This window comes from Hippopotamus amphibius, chromosome 8, assembly GCF_030028045.1.
Source record: "Hippopotamus amphibius kiboko isolate mHipAmp2 chromosome 8, mHipAmp2.hap2, whole genome shotgun sequence".
Taxonomy (NCBI): Eukaryota; Metazoa; Chordata; class Mammalia; order Artiodactyla; family Hippopotamidae; genus Hippopotamus; species Hippopotamus amphibius.
Genome location: NC_080193.1, coordinates 104,575,199 through 104,597,511, shown reverse-complemented (window position 1 = coordinate 104,597,511; position 22,313 = coordinate 104,575,199). Strand labels below are relative to the sequence as shown.

General features: G+C 39.6%; 1 protein-coding gene across 6 annotated transcripts in view; it reads left to right on the top strand.

The window, feature by feature from the left end:
* Positions 1-10,466, top strand: part of MAIP1 (matrix AAA peptidase interacting protein 1) — a 72,807-nt gene extending 62,341 nt beyond the window's left edge. Inside the window, exons 6-7 of one of the 6 annotated variants that reach the window (XR_009055089.1) lie at positions 4,935-4,968; positions 10,042-10,128. Coding sequence is in view for 4 of the 6 variants with exons in the window: in XM_057745559.1 (XP_057601542.1) it covers positions 4,935-4,968; positions 10,042-10,137 (130 nt within the window). In the remaining 2 variants the exon portion in view is untranslated. Of the gene's footprint in view, positions 1-4,934; positions 4,969-7,080; positions 7,322-10,041 lie in introns of those variants that run through there. The other 5 variants (XM_057745559.1, XM_057745568.1, XM_057745561.1 and 2 more) reach the window with 5 other exon arrangements.
* The last annotated feature ends 11,847 nt before the right edge of the window (positions 10,467-22,313 follow it).

Sequence of the window (22,313 nt, the reverse complement as noted above, 5' to 3'; positions counted from 1 at the left end):
TTGCCTCCTGCTCTGGACTGGCAGCTGCTCTGTGCTTCTCTCTCAGCATCTCCTGTGAGCACTTTGCTAGGCTTCTTCTGCTCACATATGCCTACTTTGCTGCAAAGTGTGAGGACCATACCCTCCCATTATGTTATTCCCCATAGCCCAGCGAACATGAGGCAGTCGTGTTTAACAGACTTGAAATGTCTCGAGGATCCCACAAAGGAACTTCAGTGCGGGAAAGGAAACTGACAACGGGGTATCTGACATTGCTATGTCCAGCATCCATCAGCCATACATATCCCACTGGACATCTCTTTCCCAAATCCCTGACTTGTTGCTACTACTGAGGAGAAAAAAAATCAGTAGACAGTATAACGATGATGACTGATCAGACTGTAAGCTCTGTGAAGGCAGGAACTGTGTCTCTGTTGCTGAATTCTGTCTCCCCTTAACCAAACACAGTGTTTTGGCACGTAGCAGAGGCTCCATAAATACTTGTTTTCTGAATGCACGGAGATGCTCTGTAGAGGTTCCCACTGCCCTCAGTGAAGGCAGACTTTGGTAATATTAAACAGAATATTTTTTGCAATTGGACTTGGATTATTCTGCTGGTTCAGAGCTTCCCCAAGGACAACGGCTTAGACATTTCCTCTCCCCTCTCCCGATCCCTAACTAACACACATTTCAGCTCATATCCAGGAATTCAGAAATGGCTGAATTTTTTAAAATAACATTATTTTGTCTCCAGTGTGTGTTGGATATATTCTTTTACATACTTAAGATCATGGTGCATCCATTGTTCTGTATCCTATTTATACTCCCCCCTCTGTCTTTGAACATAATTTTGTCAACATGATTTTTAAAGACTACATACCATCTCATAGAATGCGGTAGAGGTGCACAATTGGCTTAATCATTCTTTTTTCACTGTGCGTTTGGCTATTATAAATAGTGTTGCAAGAACATTATTATGTTTAAATCTTTGTCCATGGTTTATACTATTTCCTTAAGATAGATGTCTGGGAATGAAATGATGGTATCAAAATATACGAATATTTTTATGGCCCTTGTACCTCTTGCCAAATTGCTGTTCAGAAATATTGTCCCAATTTATATCCTCACCATAAGGTATGAAAGTGCTTATTTCATCAAATCCTCCTCCGTATTATCATCCTTTAAGAATCTCTGTTAATCTGATAGATGAAAAATAGATTCTTAGTGTTATTTTACATGGTGCTTCTTTGATTACTGGTGAGTTGAAAAAAGTGTTTAGAAGCCAGGTTAGCATTTACAGTTTCCAGTAATAGTACACACTACAGCTATTAATATGTATAAGCTTTCTGTATATAGTTTCCTTGCAGACCAACACCCCCGCTGCGGAGCAGAAGGCTGTGATGGGTTATGCAGCCCAGTCTCTGCCATATGCTTGGTGCTTATTATTAAGCCCAACTACTGAGCAAAAAAGAGATAATTAGCCTTTTTGGGAATTATTTTAAGCCTTCAGCAGTAAAAGGCCTAAAGTTGATTTATTTCCCAGAATCTATTTGTATCCGATGCCTTTTAAAGTCGAGTCAGACTAAATGACCAGGCATGGTTTCAACCTTCTGTGAAGGAGTTTCTCGAGTTCTAGGAGGTAGTCAAAAATAATCGCCTTAGTGCCGTTGTATACCTCCACGATACCATTTGGAAACAAAAGATTGAGTCATTTGAAAGGAGAAAGAACCACTGGGGCACTTAACAGAGACAGCATAAGTTGAATTTATCTCAAATTACCAGTGGTTGAGATTGAGGCACTGTGCTCTGGGTTGAGAGAGCCTTGAGTTCAGCTGCTGGGAACTTGGCCTCTGAGTCTAAGGTGGGGATTAGGAGAAGGCACTGTCTGTAATAAAGACACATGTTCTTTCAGGGGACTGACTTAATCAAGAAAGCTGCTTCTGCCAGTGATTATCCTAGGCCAGACTTGAATCTGTGCTTCCAAAGCAAAAGCAAGTTGTCTGATTCTAAAGCCATCCTACACATTATTGTGCTTCCAAAGACTGTATTGTTTTGTAATGATAGCAATGGATTTTTACCCCCAAAGCACTTGGAAACACATTGCAATTCCCAGCCTCACTCTCCACCCAAATCATAGTCTGGGTAATTGTGCTCCTTTGGGCTGTTATTCATCGAGGGCGCGTTTGGAAACAAGATCTTGAGGTTGTCACGGGTCTGCACGTATTGACGGCATTCTCAAATGCCAAAATGATAAACACCGTGCTGATGTTCCATGGGACAGTAACCCCGCCTGCCTTTGGCAGTTTCACACGCGAGTGACTAAACACATCAGCTCTGGAAATAGAGGCTGCAGCACGAGTTCACTGACTTTTCTTCTCATGAAAAAGTTAGGGGCCAAGATTAATGAAAACCAGGAGCTGGTTACTTTTAAAGACACCGTAATGATAACCATTCCATAATGTTTCTTGCAATTGCAGCATGTTGGGGGGAGCCAAAAAGTGAGACTATAACAGTGCTTGGATGGAATTCTGTAGCCAGAGGCCATGCCTATTGGCATGCCCTTGCAGATGTTCACCGGGCAGATGTAGTGTTTTTGAATGAACCAATGAATGAATGAACAAATGATTGAATGATTGGAATAACTTCTCTAGTTCCGTGTTGGCCCAGTTGATGAGGTACCATGCGATGAACAGCAGTGCTAGTGCCCATGTATTGGGGATTTACACAGGGTCTTAGCCCTCTACAGAGGGCTTCCTACACCTCTTCTTCTCATGAATTCCTCACAATAACACTACAGAGCAGGTATTTCTATTTCTGTCTCAGAAATGTGGGGACTAAGGAAGATATGACATGTCAGGACCAGAATTCAAACCCAAGTCTGCTGGATTCCAAAGCCCATGTTCTTATCTCACATCCAAGAGTGCTGCTTACTTAACAAGAGGTCACGTTCAGCAAAAGGTCACCATCTTTCCATGGTCTCAATTATAATTTCCTCAGCTACCAAATCTGATGTTACTAGATTTGGAACCTGCCGAGAGATCACTTGGCCCAAGAGCCCTCCTGCTGCAGGTGGAGAAGCCGAGGTTCTGCCCACGTCTGTGATCGTTTAGTCAGCCTGTGCGAGTGAGAGGCAGGTCTGGAACAGGTCAGCTAACACTTGATCTGACACTTTCCCACCTCATCTCATCGAAGGTAAGGTCAAAATGGGAATCATGTAAACTAAAATGAGTGAATTGGATCATGCATATTTTTTAAAATCGCTTAAACTGACACCACAGTAGAATCATCCTCGTGCACACAACTCCCTCAGTAAAAATAAACATTAAGAGGGCAGATATATGAGAAGAAGTACTTTCCCTTAAAAACATCATTAAACGGTGAGACCATGACGAGCTTGCAGATTGCACAATATCTTCAGTGAGTATGGAATGTGGTCTTTTACAAAATCGATGTGTGTGCTGCTTGTTGGTTCTTGACAGTGGGAGAAACTGATGATATGTCATTGGTTAACGCTAAAACCAGGACTGAATTTAAATATGGAAAATACCGGGCACTAATTCCTGACGATTTTTCACTCTGAACTGTGTAAACAGGTCTCCTCTACCCTTTCTGGCTCTGCTTCCACTACTCTAACCGAACTCCTCAATGGGACCAATGCAGCTGCTCCACGTCAGGCTACTTCCCTCTGGTCCTTCCACTCACGGTTTCTAAGCCATGTGTTTGTCTAAAACCGGCTCCTCACTGATCAAAGCTTTTTTGCCTTGTTTCCCAAGTCATCTCCTTCCACCTGCCTCTCTCCTTTATGCGGCATGAACATAGTTGGTAAGGACCCTCTTCTAGAAATGACCATGTGTGAAATTCTTGGGTAGTTTGCGAAGTCACCCAAAGTTACAGACCACCAGAGGAAAAGCCAAGGCCTCTAGACCTCCCTCCAGCTCTGTGATTCTGTGACTCAGATAGAGTGCACAGCTCACAGCCACCAAGATGCTTATGGAAGAGTCATGTTAGCTCTAAGGAAAGCCAAGAAGGAATTTTTCAAGAAGGATTAAATAATATAGTAAATGCCCTCCACACTTCACGCTGAGCCAGATTCCTGAGATGACAGCCGGTATCTGTCTGCTTGCAAGTCTGCCCACTGGTATGAGCAGAATGGCAAAGGACACAAGGTTCTTGAGGAAACAGTGGAACAAACTGGTGGTGATTCATTTTGCCTGTTTAGAAAGCTCCCCCACCTAGGCTTGCCAGACTGAATATAGGATGTCTTTTTATTTGCTAAGTCTGGCAACGCTACTCCCCATCCACCCCATTTTTCGGTTAATAGTTGCCATCTCCCCGGCCACAGGAATAAATATGTGCCCAATTCCCATTCCAACAGAAGCTGGCCCACGTCGTGTACACATAACCCAATTAGGGCCAGGCTCATTTCTCGGGGTGGAAAGACACCCTTTGGCCATGGCTGCTAACCTGAGGCTTCTGGCAGCCGCGCCCCCTATTACAAAATAATGAGAGTAAAAGTGCAAAGAGAAGCAGAGATAAGCACTGAACAAAATAGACACAGAGCACTGGAAGCTTTGAGTCCCCGTTACAGTTTCTGAGACCCTGGTTTCTGCAGCTTGTCCTTCGGGACTGTGTGATCCCCATCGCGGTTGTAGGAACTGGTAAACCCCCTTTCACTCCATTAACCTAATTTGAGCTGGGTTTCTATTACTTGTTCCTGAGAGAGCTTCTGACTCATATATAGAGAATTCTAATTCTGGGCTTTATCTTTTCCTTAAGTAACACAAACAGAATAGAGAAGTGCGTACAGGATAGAGGTGTGTGATACCATGAGCAGAGCTTCCTTCTTCTTATGCATTTGTAGATTTAGGAATCATTTGTGGCAAATATTGAATCCCTGACTCCTTTCTCTCTTTTGTGTTGTCTTCTTTCCATTTCCCTACATCATAAAACCAAAGACCTCATTTTACAGATGAAAACGCCTTAAACCAGGTAAGGTTAAACAATTTGTCTTAAGGATCAAATGGTGAAAACCCAAGTTTCAAATCAACTATTGTGTATTAAGGTTATGAAAATTAATTTTAATGTGAGCCTAAGAGGATGAAAAGAGAGAAAGACAACCTGCATGTCTAAAAATCTAATGTAGTCAATAGGGAAATGTAAATATTTATATTGCTTTTATAATTATTGATTGTAGCAAATCACAAATTGGAGGGACTTATTGTTAGTGAATTTCTTGGCAGTTATGTCTGTGGCTACCCTATTTCTTCTGCTGCTTTGGCAACGGGGCTGGGAACATGACCCGGGTCTGCTCAGTCAGAGCAGAACTCGATCCTCCTGGCTACTGGGATGGCTCTGGGGATGGGTCATTGCCTGAGAAAGAAATAACCAGTGGCTAAAGGGTAGTATAATCAGACTCCTATCTGGAGATCTGGTTTTTATTAGAGCTGATGGGGAACACATTCCTGGTTGTTGAACTGGGGGAATGTGTGTCTGGAATGCTTTGTACCCATTTCTCCTACCATATGGGAAAAATCTGTCTGCAGTTAGAGGAAAAAACAAAACAAAATAAAACAATAGCACAAAGAGAGAAGCAGAAGCAGAAACTGGCAGACTTGGTCTTTAGGACTTTTAAATTCCCAGATCCACCCATTCCTGAGGACAGATCCATCTCTGCCCTTTCTTTCTTTCCTTCTTTTTTTCTTTAAGAACTTTTATTGAGATACAATTGACATACAATAAGCTGCATGCCCTTTCTTTCTTTAAGAGAGCCAAAAAAATGTCTTGTTTTACCAAAGTTAATATGATGGAAATTTCTGACACTTGAAACTAAAAGAGTAGTTTTATTTCATTTATGACACTACTTTTCTTTGTTGGCATGGATTATTGAAATTGCCTGCTTGTAATTTTCTAAGTTAATAATGATCTGGTAAGAGCTAACAGAAAATCTAAGGTTAGGTTTAAATTCAATATGCATTTTGGGGGAAAATATTATACCAACCACATGCAGTATTTAAAAATGTTTTAGCATTAGACTTTATTGTAAAAAGATAAAAACAGCTTAAGATAGAAGAAAATATATTTTAGAATATGTCTTAGTATAAGGAAGGCCTTCAGAAGCAAATCTAAAAACCATAAAATGTAAAGGAAAGTATTGACAGATATAAAAGATGCTACTAGCAAAATTAAAAGACAAGTGACAGAATGGAAGAATATGTTTGCAAAGTATATAATTTGTAATGAGTTAAGGTCCATAATATATAAAAGATCCCTACAGGTCAAAAAGTGAACATAACCCAAGAGGAGAATAGACAAAAGTTATAAACAGACAATTCCCAGCAGAAAAAAAGAGAAATGACTGATTTCAACCTATTAGTGCAAGAAACACAGGACATAGAAAATAAAATTGAAAAAAATCAGAAGATATAGCATTTCCTTTGAGGAAAGCCCCTTTCGCCTGCAATGCCCTTTCCTCCTTTGCTGGTGTAGAAACTCATTTGTATTTTCCCAACTCAGGTCCAAGGGGAATGCATCGAGGTTTCCTTTGTGCCTCCAGTATACCTTGTGCATGCATCTCTTACGACCCTCAGTCACTGCATTTGTGGTGTGCTTACCTGCTTGCTTGCTTTCATTGCCAAAGGGCTGCATCCATCACTTTGTCTTAGTGGTGAAGACAATCTCTTTGAATTCCTGATATCTTACCTAACACGTGTCCATAGGACAGACATTTTATACATGTTTGGTAAATGAATAAATAACAAATAAATGCTGGATCATCGTGGACACTATTAGAATCAATACCTACATTTTTTTGGAAAGTGTCTTACTTTCAATTTCATTTTGTTTCTAGACATTCACTCATCTTATTTTACTCACATGAGAAAGGGAAAAAAGTAACAGAAAAAATTCTGTATTTGATTCTAATTTACCAATTTTGGGTGTCATTGCTGTGCATATGTCAACTGGATTATTATTCCTGATGGTGTGACAACACAAAGGCAATTCCTTGATGTTTCAGTCAACAAGCAATTCAATTGTCATTTGAGAAAGAACTATCCATTCTGGCTATTGTATGAAAACCTTCTCTTCTTGTCATTCTATGAGATCCAAGAAGCATCAGCATGAAAACTTGCAGGAAAAGTGTCAGTGGCTTAGAAGATGATCCAGCATCTCCAGTGCTTTTGATGCTCAGAGGATACTGTGTGGGGAAAACATGGCCATCAGCAATTATGAGTCAAAAAGCAATTCAGGGAGTCAGACTCAGAATGTGAAGAAGCTTAGAAATAACCATTTTTTCACTCATATCTCCCTTTTTATACATGCATAAGTGTTCTGTATAATAAAACCTGTCTCCATCTAAAAAGACTATCTCAATAAACGTAAAATAAAAATTCTAAGTAATGAAAAGGCAAAAGCATTACATTGTAATCGTATAGTTGAACTGGTAGTGTTTTTATTTCTTTCATAGTGGTATACTCTATAATGGTGCATCTTGCAGTCACTGACATATTAGATTTAATGAAATATGGTAATAATAACACCTAACATGTATTGAGCCCTATTTTTCCAAGGCACTATCCAAAGGCACTTTATGTGCATAGTCTCATGTAATTGTTATAACAACTCTATAGGCAGACTATGATTATCCTCATTTTACAGCTAATGAAACTGAGATTTAGAGAGGTTAATTACTGGCAGAACTAGAACGTTTGAGTGAATCAGAGCCTAAGCTGTTAATCACTGCATGAAGGAAGAAGCAACAGCAATTTCTTAGGACACATACATGTTTGTTAGGACTCAGATTTGGGGAAAATATTCCCAGGTACACAATAATATATTTCAGTGCCTGTCCTGTTAAAATTATGAGAAAGCCAAATTAAGCAAGTGTGAGCATGTATTCATGTTTATAAATAATAAATATGAATGTCTGTTGCTAACATGACCTGTCAAATGCCAATATTTGCTGTACGATGGGAGATGTGTCTGTACACCAGCCAGTACAATTGGGACAAAGCACCCTCTGAGGTGACAGATTCAGTCAAGTCTTGTCCCCTTGAGGGCGGTGGCGCAGAGCGCACCCCTCTCTCCCCATCAGAGAGCCTAAACACCAGCTGCCGTCTTACATGTCAATGGCAGTTCTACCGTATTTTAAAATCTATACTTACAGTACTAGCTCACAGAATCAGTTGAATAGTAAATAAGTCGACTTAAAAGTGTCTCCTAATAAGAAGTATAAAGTCAAGTAAAAAAAATGCTGCAAATGGGAATCAGCTACTAAACCTGTATAAATAAAAACCATCTGGAAAGAATCAGCAATCTTAGCAAAAAGTGAATTAGCTCTTAAGATTTCTCTCCAACCTTCTAGGAGACTTGATCTTATGAGCAAATCATTTGGAAAACTGCTTTATTAGCTATGAAATATCTTCCCAGATGGTAAAAGTCAATACAGAAGTAAGTTTTAAAACTTTTCATATGTTTTAGGAAAAGCCATTTGCTTAAACTCCTACTTACCTAGTTTTCTATTTATGAACATCTTTGTCTCTTAAATTGATATCAGAACGACAGCTTCGTCTGAACGTTAATTAGCTTGGGGGTGAACACGTGTCCATGGAAAGGTATTATCTATCATGTTTTAAAAGAATATTGCTTACTTCTCATTTTATCCAGTGTGTGTCTCCTCCAATACCATCCATTTTGAGGTGGAAATGCTTGTATTTTTTTCTCTTCACATAATTTTCCTACTGGTGGGTTTCTAGTGTCAGTTACAGCCATCCTCAAACTTGAAAGGTGCAGTAAGATTAGTGGTTGCAACCCAGAGGCAGGGTTCTTAGTACGTCCTATTTCAAATTTTGTCAATGCTTAACCATTTGTGTCACATAGAGGTGGATATTTATTGTTTCTGCAGTTCTGGGAGAAATGTTAGATCTTGGCCACAGGCCTTTGGGAACAAGGGCCAGAGGTTTTGCATCAGAAGCAACCTTGCTCTGTGTGCTTTCTTGGTGCATTTGGACTTTGCCAGCAGTACCCTGGAGGTGGGATTTCTGTTTCCTGGCACTTGTTTCCCTCTCCCTCCCCTCCCTTTTTTTTTTTTTTTTTTGAGGAAAGGGGAGGGACAAGATATTCTGTTCTCTTGTTTCTATCAAGAGAGGAATTTTTCTCTCTCTCTCTTTTTTTTTTTTGCAAATACAAATCTGGGCTAGTTACTGTGGTGTCAAACAGTCAGAGAATTTAATCTATAACAGGTTTAGGTATAATCCTATTAAATGGTCTTCTGTGTCCTTTGAAATTTTGATTAGCTGGGGAACTGCCCCTATTGAAAGCCATACAGTCTTGAATGAAGGGAATTGGGCTCCTAGCTACAGCTGGCTGGTAGGATCATGTTTTTTATTGTTGGCTTGGGGGTTTTTTGTTTTTTGGTTTTTGGTTTTTTTTTTTTGAGCCCTACCAAGGATCATTTCTCTTTACCCACTATTCTTCCCCATTTAAGAGTTTAAAAAACTTTGTGTAAAGTGAAAAATCCTTGTGAGTAAATATGAGAATAAATCAACTAGCTGTGTATCAGACTAAAAAAGCAGTCTCATTGGTTTTCAGTGTAGCAAATACTTCATAGTCAGGGACTTGGTCTGTCTTGTTGATGACTAAATCTCTACTTCCTAGAGTAGCAGCTGGCACATTGCAGGCATTTAAAAAATATTTACTGAATAAATGAATGAACCAATGACAGTTATTTGGCTAAACTGGAGACACTGACTGTAATATGCTAAGGATAATTGCCTAATTTCTTTATTATGATCATGTATGAACAGGACAGGCCAACATAAATGTCTTTCAAGCCATCGAAGTGCTAGAATGACATTTCACTATTGTGAGCGAACAGGTTTCTCTCTGTGGGAATACTATATCCACGTTTGGTAAAGCCAAGCTACATGGTGAAGGCAAATAATCCACACACAAATCCATCTTTGTGGTTCTTCCAAATTGACCAAAGGATGCTTGCACTGTCACACTGCTCTGCTATTCTATTAAATGGAAGGGGAGACATCAAGGCTCCTTTGTTTTCTACAGGTGCGCCAGGGGCCCTTATCATGCCTGCTGCTCCCCGTTAGACTGACTCTTCACTGTGACTTCAAAATCAACGGTAATGAATCGGGCAGCATTTGATTGTGTGCTGGTTACTACCGGGCTTCTCAGTGATGAAGAGGCTTCAGACAAAGATGGTAAACTAAGAACTCATGTCCACAAAGGCAATTGAGAAGGAGGGGTGACAGGTTGGATCCTCTCCCCTTTTTATTATAACCTCTCCTCATGTTTATTTTCCTCTCCATCTTTTACGTGTTTCCATTTTTATCTCCTTCACAGCTTTTCTTTCTTTGGTCTTTTTTTTTTTTTTTCTTCTCAGTTTCTTTTTTCTTTTTCTTTTTTTTTAATGTAATTCTAAAAAGAACTTTATTAGCTTTATCTGAGTAGTTCTTCGGCCAGTTGTGTTTACATCTTTTTTCCACTTACAAAGAATTAAAAAATGATTTCTCTTCCTGAATACCACGTTTAAAGATTTTTTTTGTCTACTAAGTTTCCCTTAAGTAAACATTCCTTCCTTCCTTCTGCCCCTTTAAAAATTCATCAAAGATATATAATCACCTATCAGTTTCTGATTGGCATGATGTAGTGAATGTTGCTATCAATATTCTATTCAAAGTAAAGAATCCTGAAAGTTGGCCTTTTAGGTAACTTATGAAGCCGAAATCTAGGTGACCTTGCTGACTAGTATACAAGCTATGACAAATTATTTCTAATTGGATCTGCCTTTGTTGCATACAGGTTAAACAAAAAGAAAGGAGGTTGTGGTTTACAAAACAAGATAGTCATGACTGAGTAGTTAAAGAAAGTAAAACAGATTTATATTACTATATTGAATTATTTAGCATAATTAACTCATCTTATTGCAAATCTGATGCTACATTGTGACTTTACGTTGTTGACCCTAACAAAAGAATGATGACATTTCCATTAAAGAACCAAAAATAAACGAACAAAAATATACTCAATAATTTGTCCTATAGAGGCCCTCCTAGAAATTTTTAGTAGCTTATAAATGCTGAACTAAAGATTTGAGGACTATAAATTGCCTTTTCTTTATTAAGCTGATATATTGCAATGTTTACTAAAGTTTCGCAATCATTAAAGGACTTCTCTGAATTCAGTTATAGGGCTAGAATGTATTTCTGAGCAATTAAAAACATTCACTTATGGATAAAATACGCTTACATAAACTTTTAGATGCGAACAATGTGTATTGAAAGCAGGAGTCGAATGTTCCTTTTGTCTTTCACAATGTGCTGGCTCCATCACTGAGAGGCTCAGCGACCTTATAAAATGCTTTACATTTCCCACCAAATTTAGCAATTAATAGGCAAAAATTCTTACCTGTCTTGCAGAAATTGGGGGTGGGAGTGGGGGTGATATTTAGCACATGAAGTAATTCCAAACAGAACTATATTAATTGAATAGATATGTTATTCCAGCTCAAGTCCAAAGGGTATTGGTAGGCAAGGCACTGCATATAACTCAACAAATTCTATTGGTATGTTATATTCATTTGACTCTTAAAGTGGAAGAAAGAGACAGGCACCAATTACTCTTAATAATGAGGATTCATGTTAAGGAAATAAAGGAATAACTATTTTTTTAGCCACCCAGATACTCCTTGTTCCAAACCTTCCCAAACAGAAAAAACACCAGACCAAAGCGGAAGCTCTGCTTCATTTGGAATGCAGATCGTCCACGTGACCTACTTTGTAATTAGCAACTACATTTCTCCAAATTAAAGATATAATGGGGAAGAACTGCCCTTTGGGCAAATTTTCAGGTCAAGCTATTTCAGAGGTAATTGTCCTTTCTAGGTAGAGCCCATGCACCAATCCATGGCTGTATCATTGTGGCCAGAATGGCCAGAATGCAGAATGCAGGCAAATTCCTCTGGATTCTTAATTTTTTTCCCTAGCAAGATTTTTTCCCCATCAACAGATGATCACTTGGAAACTCCATGATTTACTCAATACATGAGTGGGCTGGACTTCCCAGATGATGCAGTGGTTAAGAATCTGCCTGATTATGCAGGGGACACAGGTTTGAGCCCTGGTCAGGGAAGATCCCACATGCCGGGGAGTAACTAAGCCCATGCGCCACAACTACTGAGCCTGCATGCCGCAACTACTGAAACCCGCATGCCTAGAACCAGTGCTCCACAATAGAAGAAGCCACCACACTGAGAAGCCAGCACACCACAACAAAGAGTAGCCCCCACTCGCCACAACTAGAGAAAGCCTGCGCGCAACAACGAAGACCCAACATGGCCAAAAAAACCCCCCAAACAAACAAGCAAACAAACACGTGTGGCCTGAAAGGAGGCTGAATAATTTCCCTCAATTATCTGGGTGAATCAGACAAAGTTGTTAGTTCTTAATCTCCAAAGAGAAGATAATTATAGCTTAATAGACTGTCTCAGAAGGACAAAAGTCTTGGACTTTATGTTCCAAATGACTATCAGTAGGCATCTATCATGTTTGAATTGTCAATGCAGATTAAAATAAATCTCATTTAGTAAAAACCAAAAGAACTGTTAGGAATATACTTCCCTTAGTTTCCCTATCTGTAAAATGGGGATAATAAGAGAAGCTACTCAGATGGCGGTTGTGAGAATTAAATGAGTTAATATACAAATAAAGTACTTAGAACAGTCCTTGGCATATGCTAAGCACTTAATAGATGTTGGATTATTATATTGTTATTAATAATTGCAAATACAGATAAACAATATTGTACACAAGAGAGAAAAATAAAATTTCTGAAGAAGGTAGGTATTCTGAATCTGTTAGATAATGTATTAGAAAGGTACACCTTTTTAAAACTGAAGCTGGAAAATACACTAAAACTTTGCTCTTCAAAGTGTATGGTCCATGAATCAGCAGCAACAGCCTCACCAGGGAGCTCATCAGAAATGCAGATTCTCAGGCCCCAGCCCAGACCGGCCCACTCAGGACCGGCCGTCTATCAAGATGCCCAGGTGATTCCTTTGTACACTAATGCCCACGGCTCTAAATCCTGTTTATGACCTAATTTTTTCAATTGGTCTTTGTGTTCAGGTTATAATATTGAGTGGTACACTGGTATGTCTAGTTTATTTTATATCACCCATAAAAATTAGACTTTAAAAATGTTCGTTTCTCTTGACTGCCTTGGGCACTCTTTGTAAAAGAGGCCACCCAGAAACATCACAGAGAGAGAGAGAGAGAGGGAGCATCTCAGGGGGTGCTTACCCCTCACCGCCATCAGCAGGACCAATGGTCACCTGTCTCACTCTCTGCTGTCCAAGGTGCAGACCTGCTTACCCCACTGCCCAGTCACCCTATCTTTCCTTCTCTTGCTTTGTACCCTAAAAGGAGATGTGTTTATGCAGCTCAAAGGTTAGTTTTCTTCTCTCGGTTAGGGTCAGTTCTGTCCATGATATTCAGGAAAGAGACAGTTTTGTCTGCTCTTTGCTTTGGAGTCATCCTCTTACTCATTCCTCCAGCCCTGGCGTGTTCCTCTTGCAGCTCCTGCCTCGCCGCACCTCCTGATGAAAGCAGGGCCGTGGGCAGTCATCTCCATGTGCTGCCGTGTCCTCTGTGACATCCTTGGTGGAGGGCTGTGAGTGCATGGAATCACCTCGGAGCCAGCTCCTGGTCCTGAGGAAATCACTCCGTAGCAGGGAATCAATTTGGTGCGACATGAATGCACGTACACACACACACACACACCCCCTCTCCCAAGGACAAATATCGATTCTCAGAGAAAGTACAACCTAAATCAATGTTTTTCAAACTGTCATCAGTGAAACTAATCTCAAGTGTCCATGAGAACATTTTTTTGCTTTTAAAAACAAAAGTGGGAATAGGTTTAGAAACACGGGTGTAAACCCATAGGAAAAAGTAGAACGCTTTTTCTCACCGTCCTGTAATTTCCAAACCTGCCTGTCTCACAATAGCGTTATTTTTTATGTGTCATGGCCTCATCCCCTAAGTGCCACCCCACTTCACAATCCAAATGGACGTGCATCTCCTAATGGCTGCTCCCCTGGCCACCCTACAGCCTGGAAGGGGCTACTTAATCTCCCAGACCTGTAGCCAAACTCCTCTCTCTCTGTCTCTCTTTGAACTTGCCTGATAGGAGGGTTGGCTGCCTGGGCCCCCCCCCCCCCCCCCCACTGCAGCCGTGGTCTGAGGTCTTGCTCTCCTGAGAGCCCACTGGCACGTCAGCCCCTTTCTTGTCTGCGGTTGAATTTGACCGAAGCCCTCATGGGTCCCTGAGGAATGAAAACAGAGTAGAGAGAAATCTTCTGTTTCTATGGTATCTATTTTGGGATGTTTGTATTGGATTGGCCAAAAAGTTCGTTCAGGTTTTTTTCATAAGAACGAACATTTTGACCAACCCAATAGATATTTTTCCAAGTTACAGAAGAAAATCATCTTTTAGAATTTGTGGTGTAGTGAAAGAAATACATGACTGATATTCCTGAGACCTGGCTGTGTACCTCTTTTCTCAGCTTGAAGCCCCTTTACTCTAAAATGAACTAAAATCCCTCACAGTGCTGAAAAAACAGTATGTTATGCTTAAATATAGTACATGATTTATTTTATGTTTTTTCATACTACTTTTTTTTAAATTTATACTCTGCCTTGTCTCAGAATGGATTTAAGGGGCTTTGAAAGGATACGTTAAAAATAGCAAGATAGCATAAATTAGAACAAAAGGGGAAGAGAAAGAAAGGACATACAATGAGTCAGGCTATGGCTACCCCATCCGGGCGTGCCTTGAAGGCTTGTCCTCTTGCTTCAGGAAAATGCTTCAGTTGTGTATAAACCCAGATAAGGTGCATGAAAGGAAAGTTCCGTAACTCTCCCTGTAAGCAAGGCAATCAGTAAGAGTATCCGTAGCAAGTGTGGAAAATCTTCTTGCTTCTACGGACCACTGATCTCCAAAACTTTAATCAAGGACATTAATTCAAAGACAACTATATTTTTTTGAGAGTGAGAGATGTAATTGTTCTATACATTTAATTTCAAATTAAGAGCAGCCACCTTGCATATAAAACTATTCAGTAAACTGGCACATGTATGTAGGAAACAACCTATTCCAATTCCATAGCATAGCCAGTTAACAGGGGAGCAGAACTGAGGAGGGTGAGGCCTGCAGGGGGCTGGAACACACTGCCACAGCGAGAAAGGACACACACGTTCTGCTCTGAGTTGCTAGGAGGCTCAAGATTTTAGATTCAAAATGAGTGAGTGGGTGGTCTGATTTTAAAGTCTGATTTTGAAACAAAGGCTAACAAGAGAGACCGGAACCTGTTCCCTGAAAAGGCTTTGCTATTTGAAGCCAGTTGTAACGCCTCATTTGTCTGCTGGGTAGGGGTGCTGTGGGGTGGGAAGCTTTATTAATTTATGGATAAAGAATGAAAATCACAGACATAACCAAATAGGTACCAGGAAGGTTCTCACCTCTCTAGCTTCGCCTTTTGCCAGCCCCCCAGACACACCTTCAAACAGATATTCACACACATACACCTATGCACACACTCACGTACACACACACACTCATGTACACACACACACACTCACACACCACTCATACATATACATGCACACACACACTGACCCTTTGTGGATTGCAGAAGGGGCCACACTCTCTCACATCCAGTTTCAAGCACGAGCAGGACCCGCCTCCTTCATCTGCAGAGTTCTCCCATTTTTCATCCCTGTTGACCTAGCTTTCCCCAGTGAAACCCCCTTGTCCCTTATGATCCAATTTAAATATCTGTTCCTCCCAGCCACCTTCACTCCAAATCCTGGACAGGTAACTTCCCTTAAACAACAGTTTTCACAGCTTTGCTCAAAATGGTACAAAAGAGATGCATCGCCCTAACATCCGACAAAAGAGATTTGAAAAGTCTACTGTGTTGGGGGAGATGGACCCAGACGCTCCAGACATAACTTCAACCCCCAGACATGCTAGTACTCAGTGTGAGAAGGACACAGAGAAAGCAGAGGAGATTAGAGAACTCAGATGGATGGCAACAGATGGGATATTTATTTATTTTAAATGCATTTTGCTGGGACAGCCACACGAGATGTGTACCTTATTTCCAGAGAAGTCTCAGGGGAAACAGCTGTCATGCGGTTTCATTCCAAAACTCTTTAGTACAGTACAAACAATATTGTGGAGGACAGACAGCCTAAACAGCAGACCACAGCAATCAGGGCTGCCTCAACTGCAGTTCATTTTACCCTGTAACTTCTTCTTAACATGAAGTGAAATGTTCCCGACAATAAAACAGTGCAGTGACCTCTGGGTATTAAATCAGGTTTCATGCTCCAGGACAGTGATCAAAATATTCTCATGCTATTATTTTTCTCTTCCAAATGGAACCAAAGGGCTTCAAGAAAATTTACTGAATCCTTGAAAAACTAATGATCCCTTTACAGCCTCAGGTGAGTTACTGCAAAATTTAATTTCTGCTAAGCTACCTGAGATTGAAAACAGCAAAATAAATGCATGGTATTTACTTGCTTGCTGTGTTTCTGTTTTTCTCTCTGATCACACTTCAGAGTGTGCCATGCTCTTGCAAACACTTGGGATGCCCTGCATCTTGCAGTGACCTTAGGCACCTGTGACATTGACTTCTGTCTCTCCCGGCCCATGGGTAGAGAGAGTCATGGTTCACACTTTACAAGCCCATTCATCTTGTTATGAAGTTCATTCAATAACGTTTTTTTTTTTTCTTAATCAGATGAAAATCAACTTGTTTTTGAGAGTTCCATTATTGGAAAAAAAAGAATAGTTACCCAGGATTATATATGATATTTTTAAAGTGTTGTGTATCTGTACATTTAATCATTAATGACATGTTATTTATTTATAATTTTGGATACCTAGAATCTCTTTCCTCCTTTGTTGACAACAGCACCTGATGTCCTTTTGGTGAATTACCCTTCCTCCCTTTGTGGGCCCTTGATAAGACCATTAATCAAGGCATGTCACTGTCTCCAAGCAAAAGGACAGGCTGATGAGCTAGGTTAGACCAATTTTGAGTTACTGATTGGAAAGTAAAATGGTTGGCACTGACCCGTTCCCAGGCTGGGACCCTGTGAGTTAAGCTCTAATTAAGGGCTATAGTCTAATTCCTGCTACCGCCTCCTCCAAAACTATCTTGTTTGCTGTTCCCTTCTCAGTCTGCCTTTTTCCCAGTCTGGCATTTCAACCTTCCCTTCAATTAGGTGAACTACTACTACCTTTCTAATTTTTTTTCCTGCTTAACAAACCGAAATTTCTGGTGCTTGGAACCAAAGAATCCTTTTTAGGAAAGAATTTTGTAAACTTAAGGGAGATTACAAAAAAAGGGGGGAAGGAAATGAGACAATAACTTAGTGTACTAGTGAGGAACACTGGAAGGATAGTCAACTAGAACCATGGCCAAAATCCTGCCACCGACTCAGCCTAGGGAGAGGACAGCACTGCTGCTGCCACATGTCACTGAGTGCTCGGCAGCCTCTGCACTCTGGATGTTACTGCTGCCAACTGTTGTCTCTGAATAATGGGCATGTTTGCTGCCCCCTCGGAATTCTTCACTGTCCCAAGTTAGAGAGCAATGTGTGCATATAACTGACTCAGTCAAGGTCACACATGCAGACCTCAGCTGTCCAGGAGAGGAAAGTGAATATCTGCCTTTTCAACTGCTCTAGTGGAAGGGTGAGTTCTATAGTGCAGAATTCTGCCTGTTTGACTGGGGCAGGGGGTGGGGTTCTGCTGCTGGACAGCTCGTGTCTACAATTTTCAGAAAAATTATTTGGGTGGAATCAGAAATGAGTCAAAAGTAAGGATTATGAGAAAGATGACAACAATATGATTGATGGTAAAATTTCAAGTTAATTAACTTGATTGAACAGTCAAAACTAGATCTGTATGGAATATATAGAACCTAAAGCAAAATGGTTGATTGATTAGTACTCTTTTTATAAAATCCAGAATAATACATTTCTTTCCACATTAGAAGCCCAGGACAGAGGCATCCAGCTAAGCTACACCTGCATTCCCGATGCACAGAAATTTGAGATGATAAACGTTTGCTGCTTTAACAGGCTTAGTTTAAGAGTAATACGTTACATATCAACTGGTAACTAATACACATGCCCATTAAAAGGCAGAGATATTCAAATTGGATAAAAAAGCAACTCAATTCAACTATATGTCGCCTATAAGAGACATACTTTGGTTAAAAACACAGGTTAAAAGTAAAAGTATGGAAAATATCTATCATACTGGCAATCAAAAGACAGCTGAGGGGCTCTATTAACAGCAGATAAAATAGCTTTCAGAGCAAAAATATTACCAGGCAAGAGGAGGATCATTTTATAATGAGGAAGGTGTCAATTCATCAGGAAGACACAATAATCCTAAATGTTTAGGTACCTAATAAGAGAACTTCAAAATATACAAGGCAAAAACTGGTATAACTGCAAAGAGCACTAGACACACCAAAATTATACTCGGAGACTTCAACACTCCTTTATCAATAATTGATAGAACAAATAGAAAATAAATAAGGTTGTAGAAGACTTGAACAATACAAGCAACAAACTTGATCTAATTGATATTTATAGAACACTCCACCACTAACAGCCAAATACTGCTTTTCCAGTGCACATAAAACATTTACTAGGGTAGACATTCTGAACTATGAAATAAGTCTCAGTAGGCTAAAAAGTATCTTATATACAATGGAATTAAATTTTAAATCAATAGTACAAAGTACTCTAGAAAATCCTGAACTATCTGGATTTCAAATAACACACTTCTTTAAAAAACTCATGGGTCAAAGAAGAAATCAAAAGGGAAATTAGAGTGCATTTTGAATTAAATGAAACTGAAAACACAACATATCAAAATTGGTGAGATGCAGTTAAAAGTGGTGCCTAGAGAGAAATTTATAGTGTTAAATGTCTATATTAAAGAAAAGGAAGCTTTCAAATCAATGACCTCAACTTCCATATTAAGAAACTGGAAAATCAAGAACAAAGCAAAAAAGTATTAATATGGGAGAGCACACAGTAGAAGCAGTAAGTAGTAAATATTAGAAGAAGAGAAATAATTAATATCAGAGCAGAAATCAATGAAATACAGAAAAACAATAAAGAAAATGAAAGAACTAAAAACTTGTTCTTTTATAGAATCAATAATATTGATAAATGTCTAAACAAACCAATGCAGAAAAAAAGACACATAAATTATAAAATTATTCTATGGCTATTAAATAAATTGAATTTTTAAAATAAATTTATTTATTTACTCATTTTATTGGCTGTGTTGGGTCTTTTTTTTTTGCTGTGTACGGGCTTTCTTTAGTTGCGGTGAGTGGGGGCTATTCTTCGTTGTGGTGAGGGGGCTCCTCATTGCCGTGGCTTCTCTTGTTTCGGAGCATGGGCTCTAGGCGTGTGGGCTTCAGTAGTTGCAGCACATGGGCTCAATAGTTGTGGCTCACGGGCTCTAAAGTGCAAGCTCAACAGTTGTGGCGCACGGGCTTAGTGGCTCCGTGGCAGGTGGGATCTTCCTGGAGCAGGGATCGAACCCGTGTCCCCTGCATTGGCAGGCGGATTCTTAACCACTGCGCCACCTAGGAAGCCCAATAAGTTGAATTTTTATTAAAGAAATTTTAATTGTCATAAAGAAAACTTCAAGCCCAGATGTTTTTCTGGCAAGTTCTACCAAATATTTAAGGAAGAAATAATGCCAGTTCCACATAAAATCTTCCAGAAAATTGAGAGAGGCATAGTCCCCCTCATTCTGCGAACCCAGAATTATTCTGATACCAGAACCAGGCAAAGATATTTTAAGAAAATAAAACTATAGCCCAAATCCCTCATGAACGTAGATGCAAAATATTTTAACAAAACTTTAGGAATTTGAGTTCAACACTATATAATCAAAATAATTCAGCATGGACAAGTACGGTTTATATGAAGAATGCAAGGTTGATTTAGAATTTGACAATCATTCAATGTATTTCACCATATTAGTAGACAAAAGAAAAATCGTGATCATTTTAATAGATGCAAAAAAAAGCATTTGATGAAAACCAACATTCATCCTAATAAAAACTCCCTGGAGAATACTGGGACTGGAGGGGATCTACCTCAAAAGCCTGTAATTAACATCATACCTAACAGTGAAAGGCTGAATGTTCTGCCCCCAAGATCAGAAACAAGGCAAGGATGTTCACTACTGTTCAACACTGTACCGGAGGTTCTAGCCAGGGCGATCAGGTGAGTAAAAGAAACAGAGGCAACCATATTGGAAAGGAAAAGTAAAATAGTCTGAATTCTAAGATGACTATAACCATCTTCAGAGAAAATCTGAAGGAATGGACAAAAAAAGTACTAGAACTAATGTTTCAGGATATAAGATCAATATGCAAAAGTCAATTGTATTTTTATATACTAGCAATGAACAACTGGAAATTGATTATTTAAAACAATTACATTAGCATAAAAATATGACTTCAGGAAAATCTCATAAAAGATGTATAATATGTATAAACTGAAAACTAGAAAACATTCTGAGAAAAATCAAACAAGACCTAATCAAATAGAGATACATGTCACGTGCATGGATTGGAAGACTCGACATTAAGATGTTAGTTCTTTCTAAGTTTATCAACAGATGTAGTGCAAACCTGATCAAAATCCCAGCAGCCTTTTTTGTATAAATTGACAAGTTATTTCTAAAATTCATGAAGAAATACAAAGGACCTGGAGGAGCCAAAACAACTTTGAAAAAGAAAAATAAAGCTAAAGGACTTACACTTCTCAACTTCAAGATATTATAAAACTATGGTGAGTAAGACATCTGGTAAAGATGCGCAAATAGACCAGAGGACCTGAAGAGAGACCCACACACATATATGGACTATTGTATTTTTCAACAAAGGTATATTGTATATTTCAACAAAGGTGCAAAGGTAAAGGAAAATATTTGTTTTACTCTCTTTATAAACAAAGGTGGAGAAAGGATGATTTCTTTTTCATAAGTAGTGTGGAACAACTGGATATCCATATGTAAAGACATGAATTTTGATACATACCTCACACCATGTATAAAACTTTCCTGAAAATGAATCACAGATCTAAATATAAAACCCCAAACTATAAAACTTTAAGCAGAGAGTATAAAAGAACATTTTCGTGTGGTTGAGGTAGGCAAAGGTTTCTTTGACATCGCACCTTATAGGTTATTGTGAGGATGAAATAAAATAATACAAGTAAAACTCTTAGGAGAATTCCCAAGGAATATTCAATAAATGTAATCCCTTGTTGTTAAATATAAACACTATGCATGTTTGCACTTTGAGCTTGTATTGGTGGTTGGCTGTAGAGTGGGATTATGAACCACACTGTAACTGACGTTTAAAGATGTTAAGTGACAAATTATTCACCGTGACCGCATCAGACAAAAGTGACTTTGGTTTCAAGAACTGGCATACCTAGCCAATGGAAGCTTCAACAAGCAGGGGTTCATTTTTCTCCCATAACAAAAAGTTGGGTGGGGGGCACTGTTGGTGTTGACTCGGCAGCTCTTGGGTCAGGTTAGGACCCACGGTGCATGGCTCTGTGATTCTGCTGACTTCCTCTCAGGAGTATAAGAAGCCTATAGCATCACCATCCACCCACTCAGGGGAGGGGCAGCCTGGGCATCACTCTTCACACCTTCCTCTTGTCAGCGAGGAGAGATCTCTTCTGGAGACCCCATAGGCTTCTCTTACATGTCATTGTCCAGAAGTGAGTTTTCCTTTCCACCCCTGGGTTAGCAGGAGGGTCCACCTTCCTTGAAATGGAAGTCTCTGGCTGAACAAAATGGGGATTTTTTTTCAGGGAAAAGGGAGGACGGACTCTATTACCAACCTCTGCCACGGCCACACGGACGACCATGGAGATGACTGAATTCAAACCGGGTCTAATGACTTCAATGCCAGTTCACTTGCCACTACGTAAAACCACCTGGCATGGTGGCACTGTGCCAGCACTGGGATACAAGGCTGAAAACCCTCATTCTCTGAGAAGACAAAAAGCGGTTATAAGAACAAGCAAATAAAATACCATTTGAAATCTACCACAGTGGACATCTATATCCATATCCATATCCATATCTATATCTCTTATATATACATAACATCAGATACATGGAAGAAGTCAGATTGGAGGAGTTAAGCCGCCCAGAGGAGGCTTGAAGCCCGAGTAGGCATTTACCAG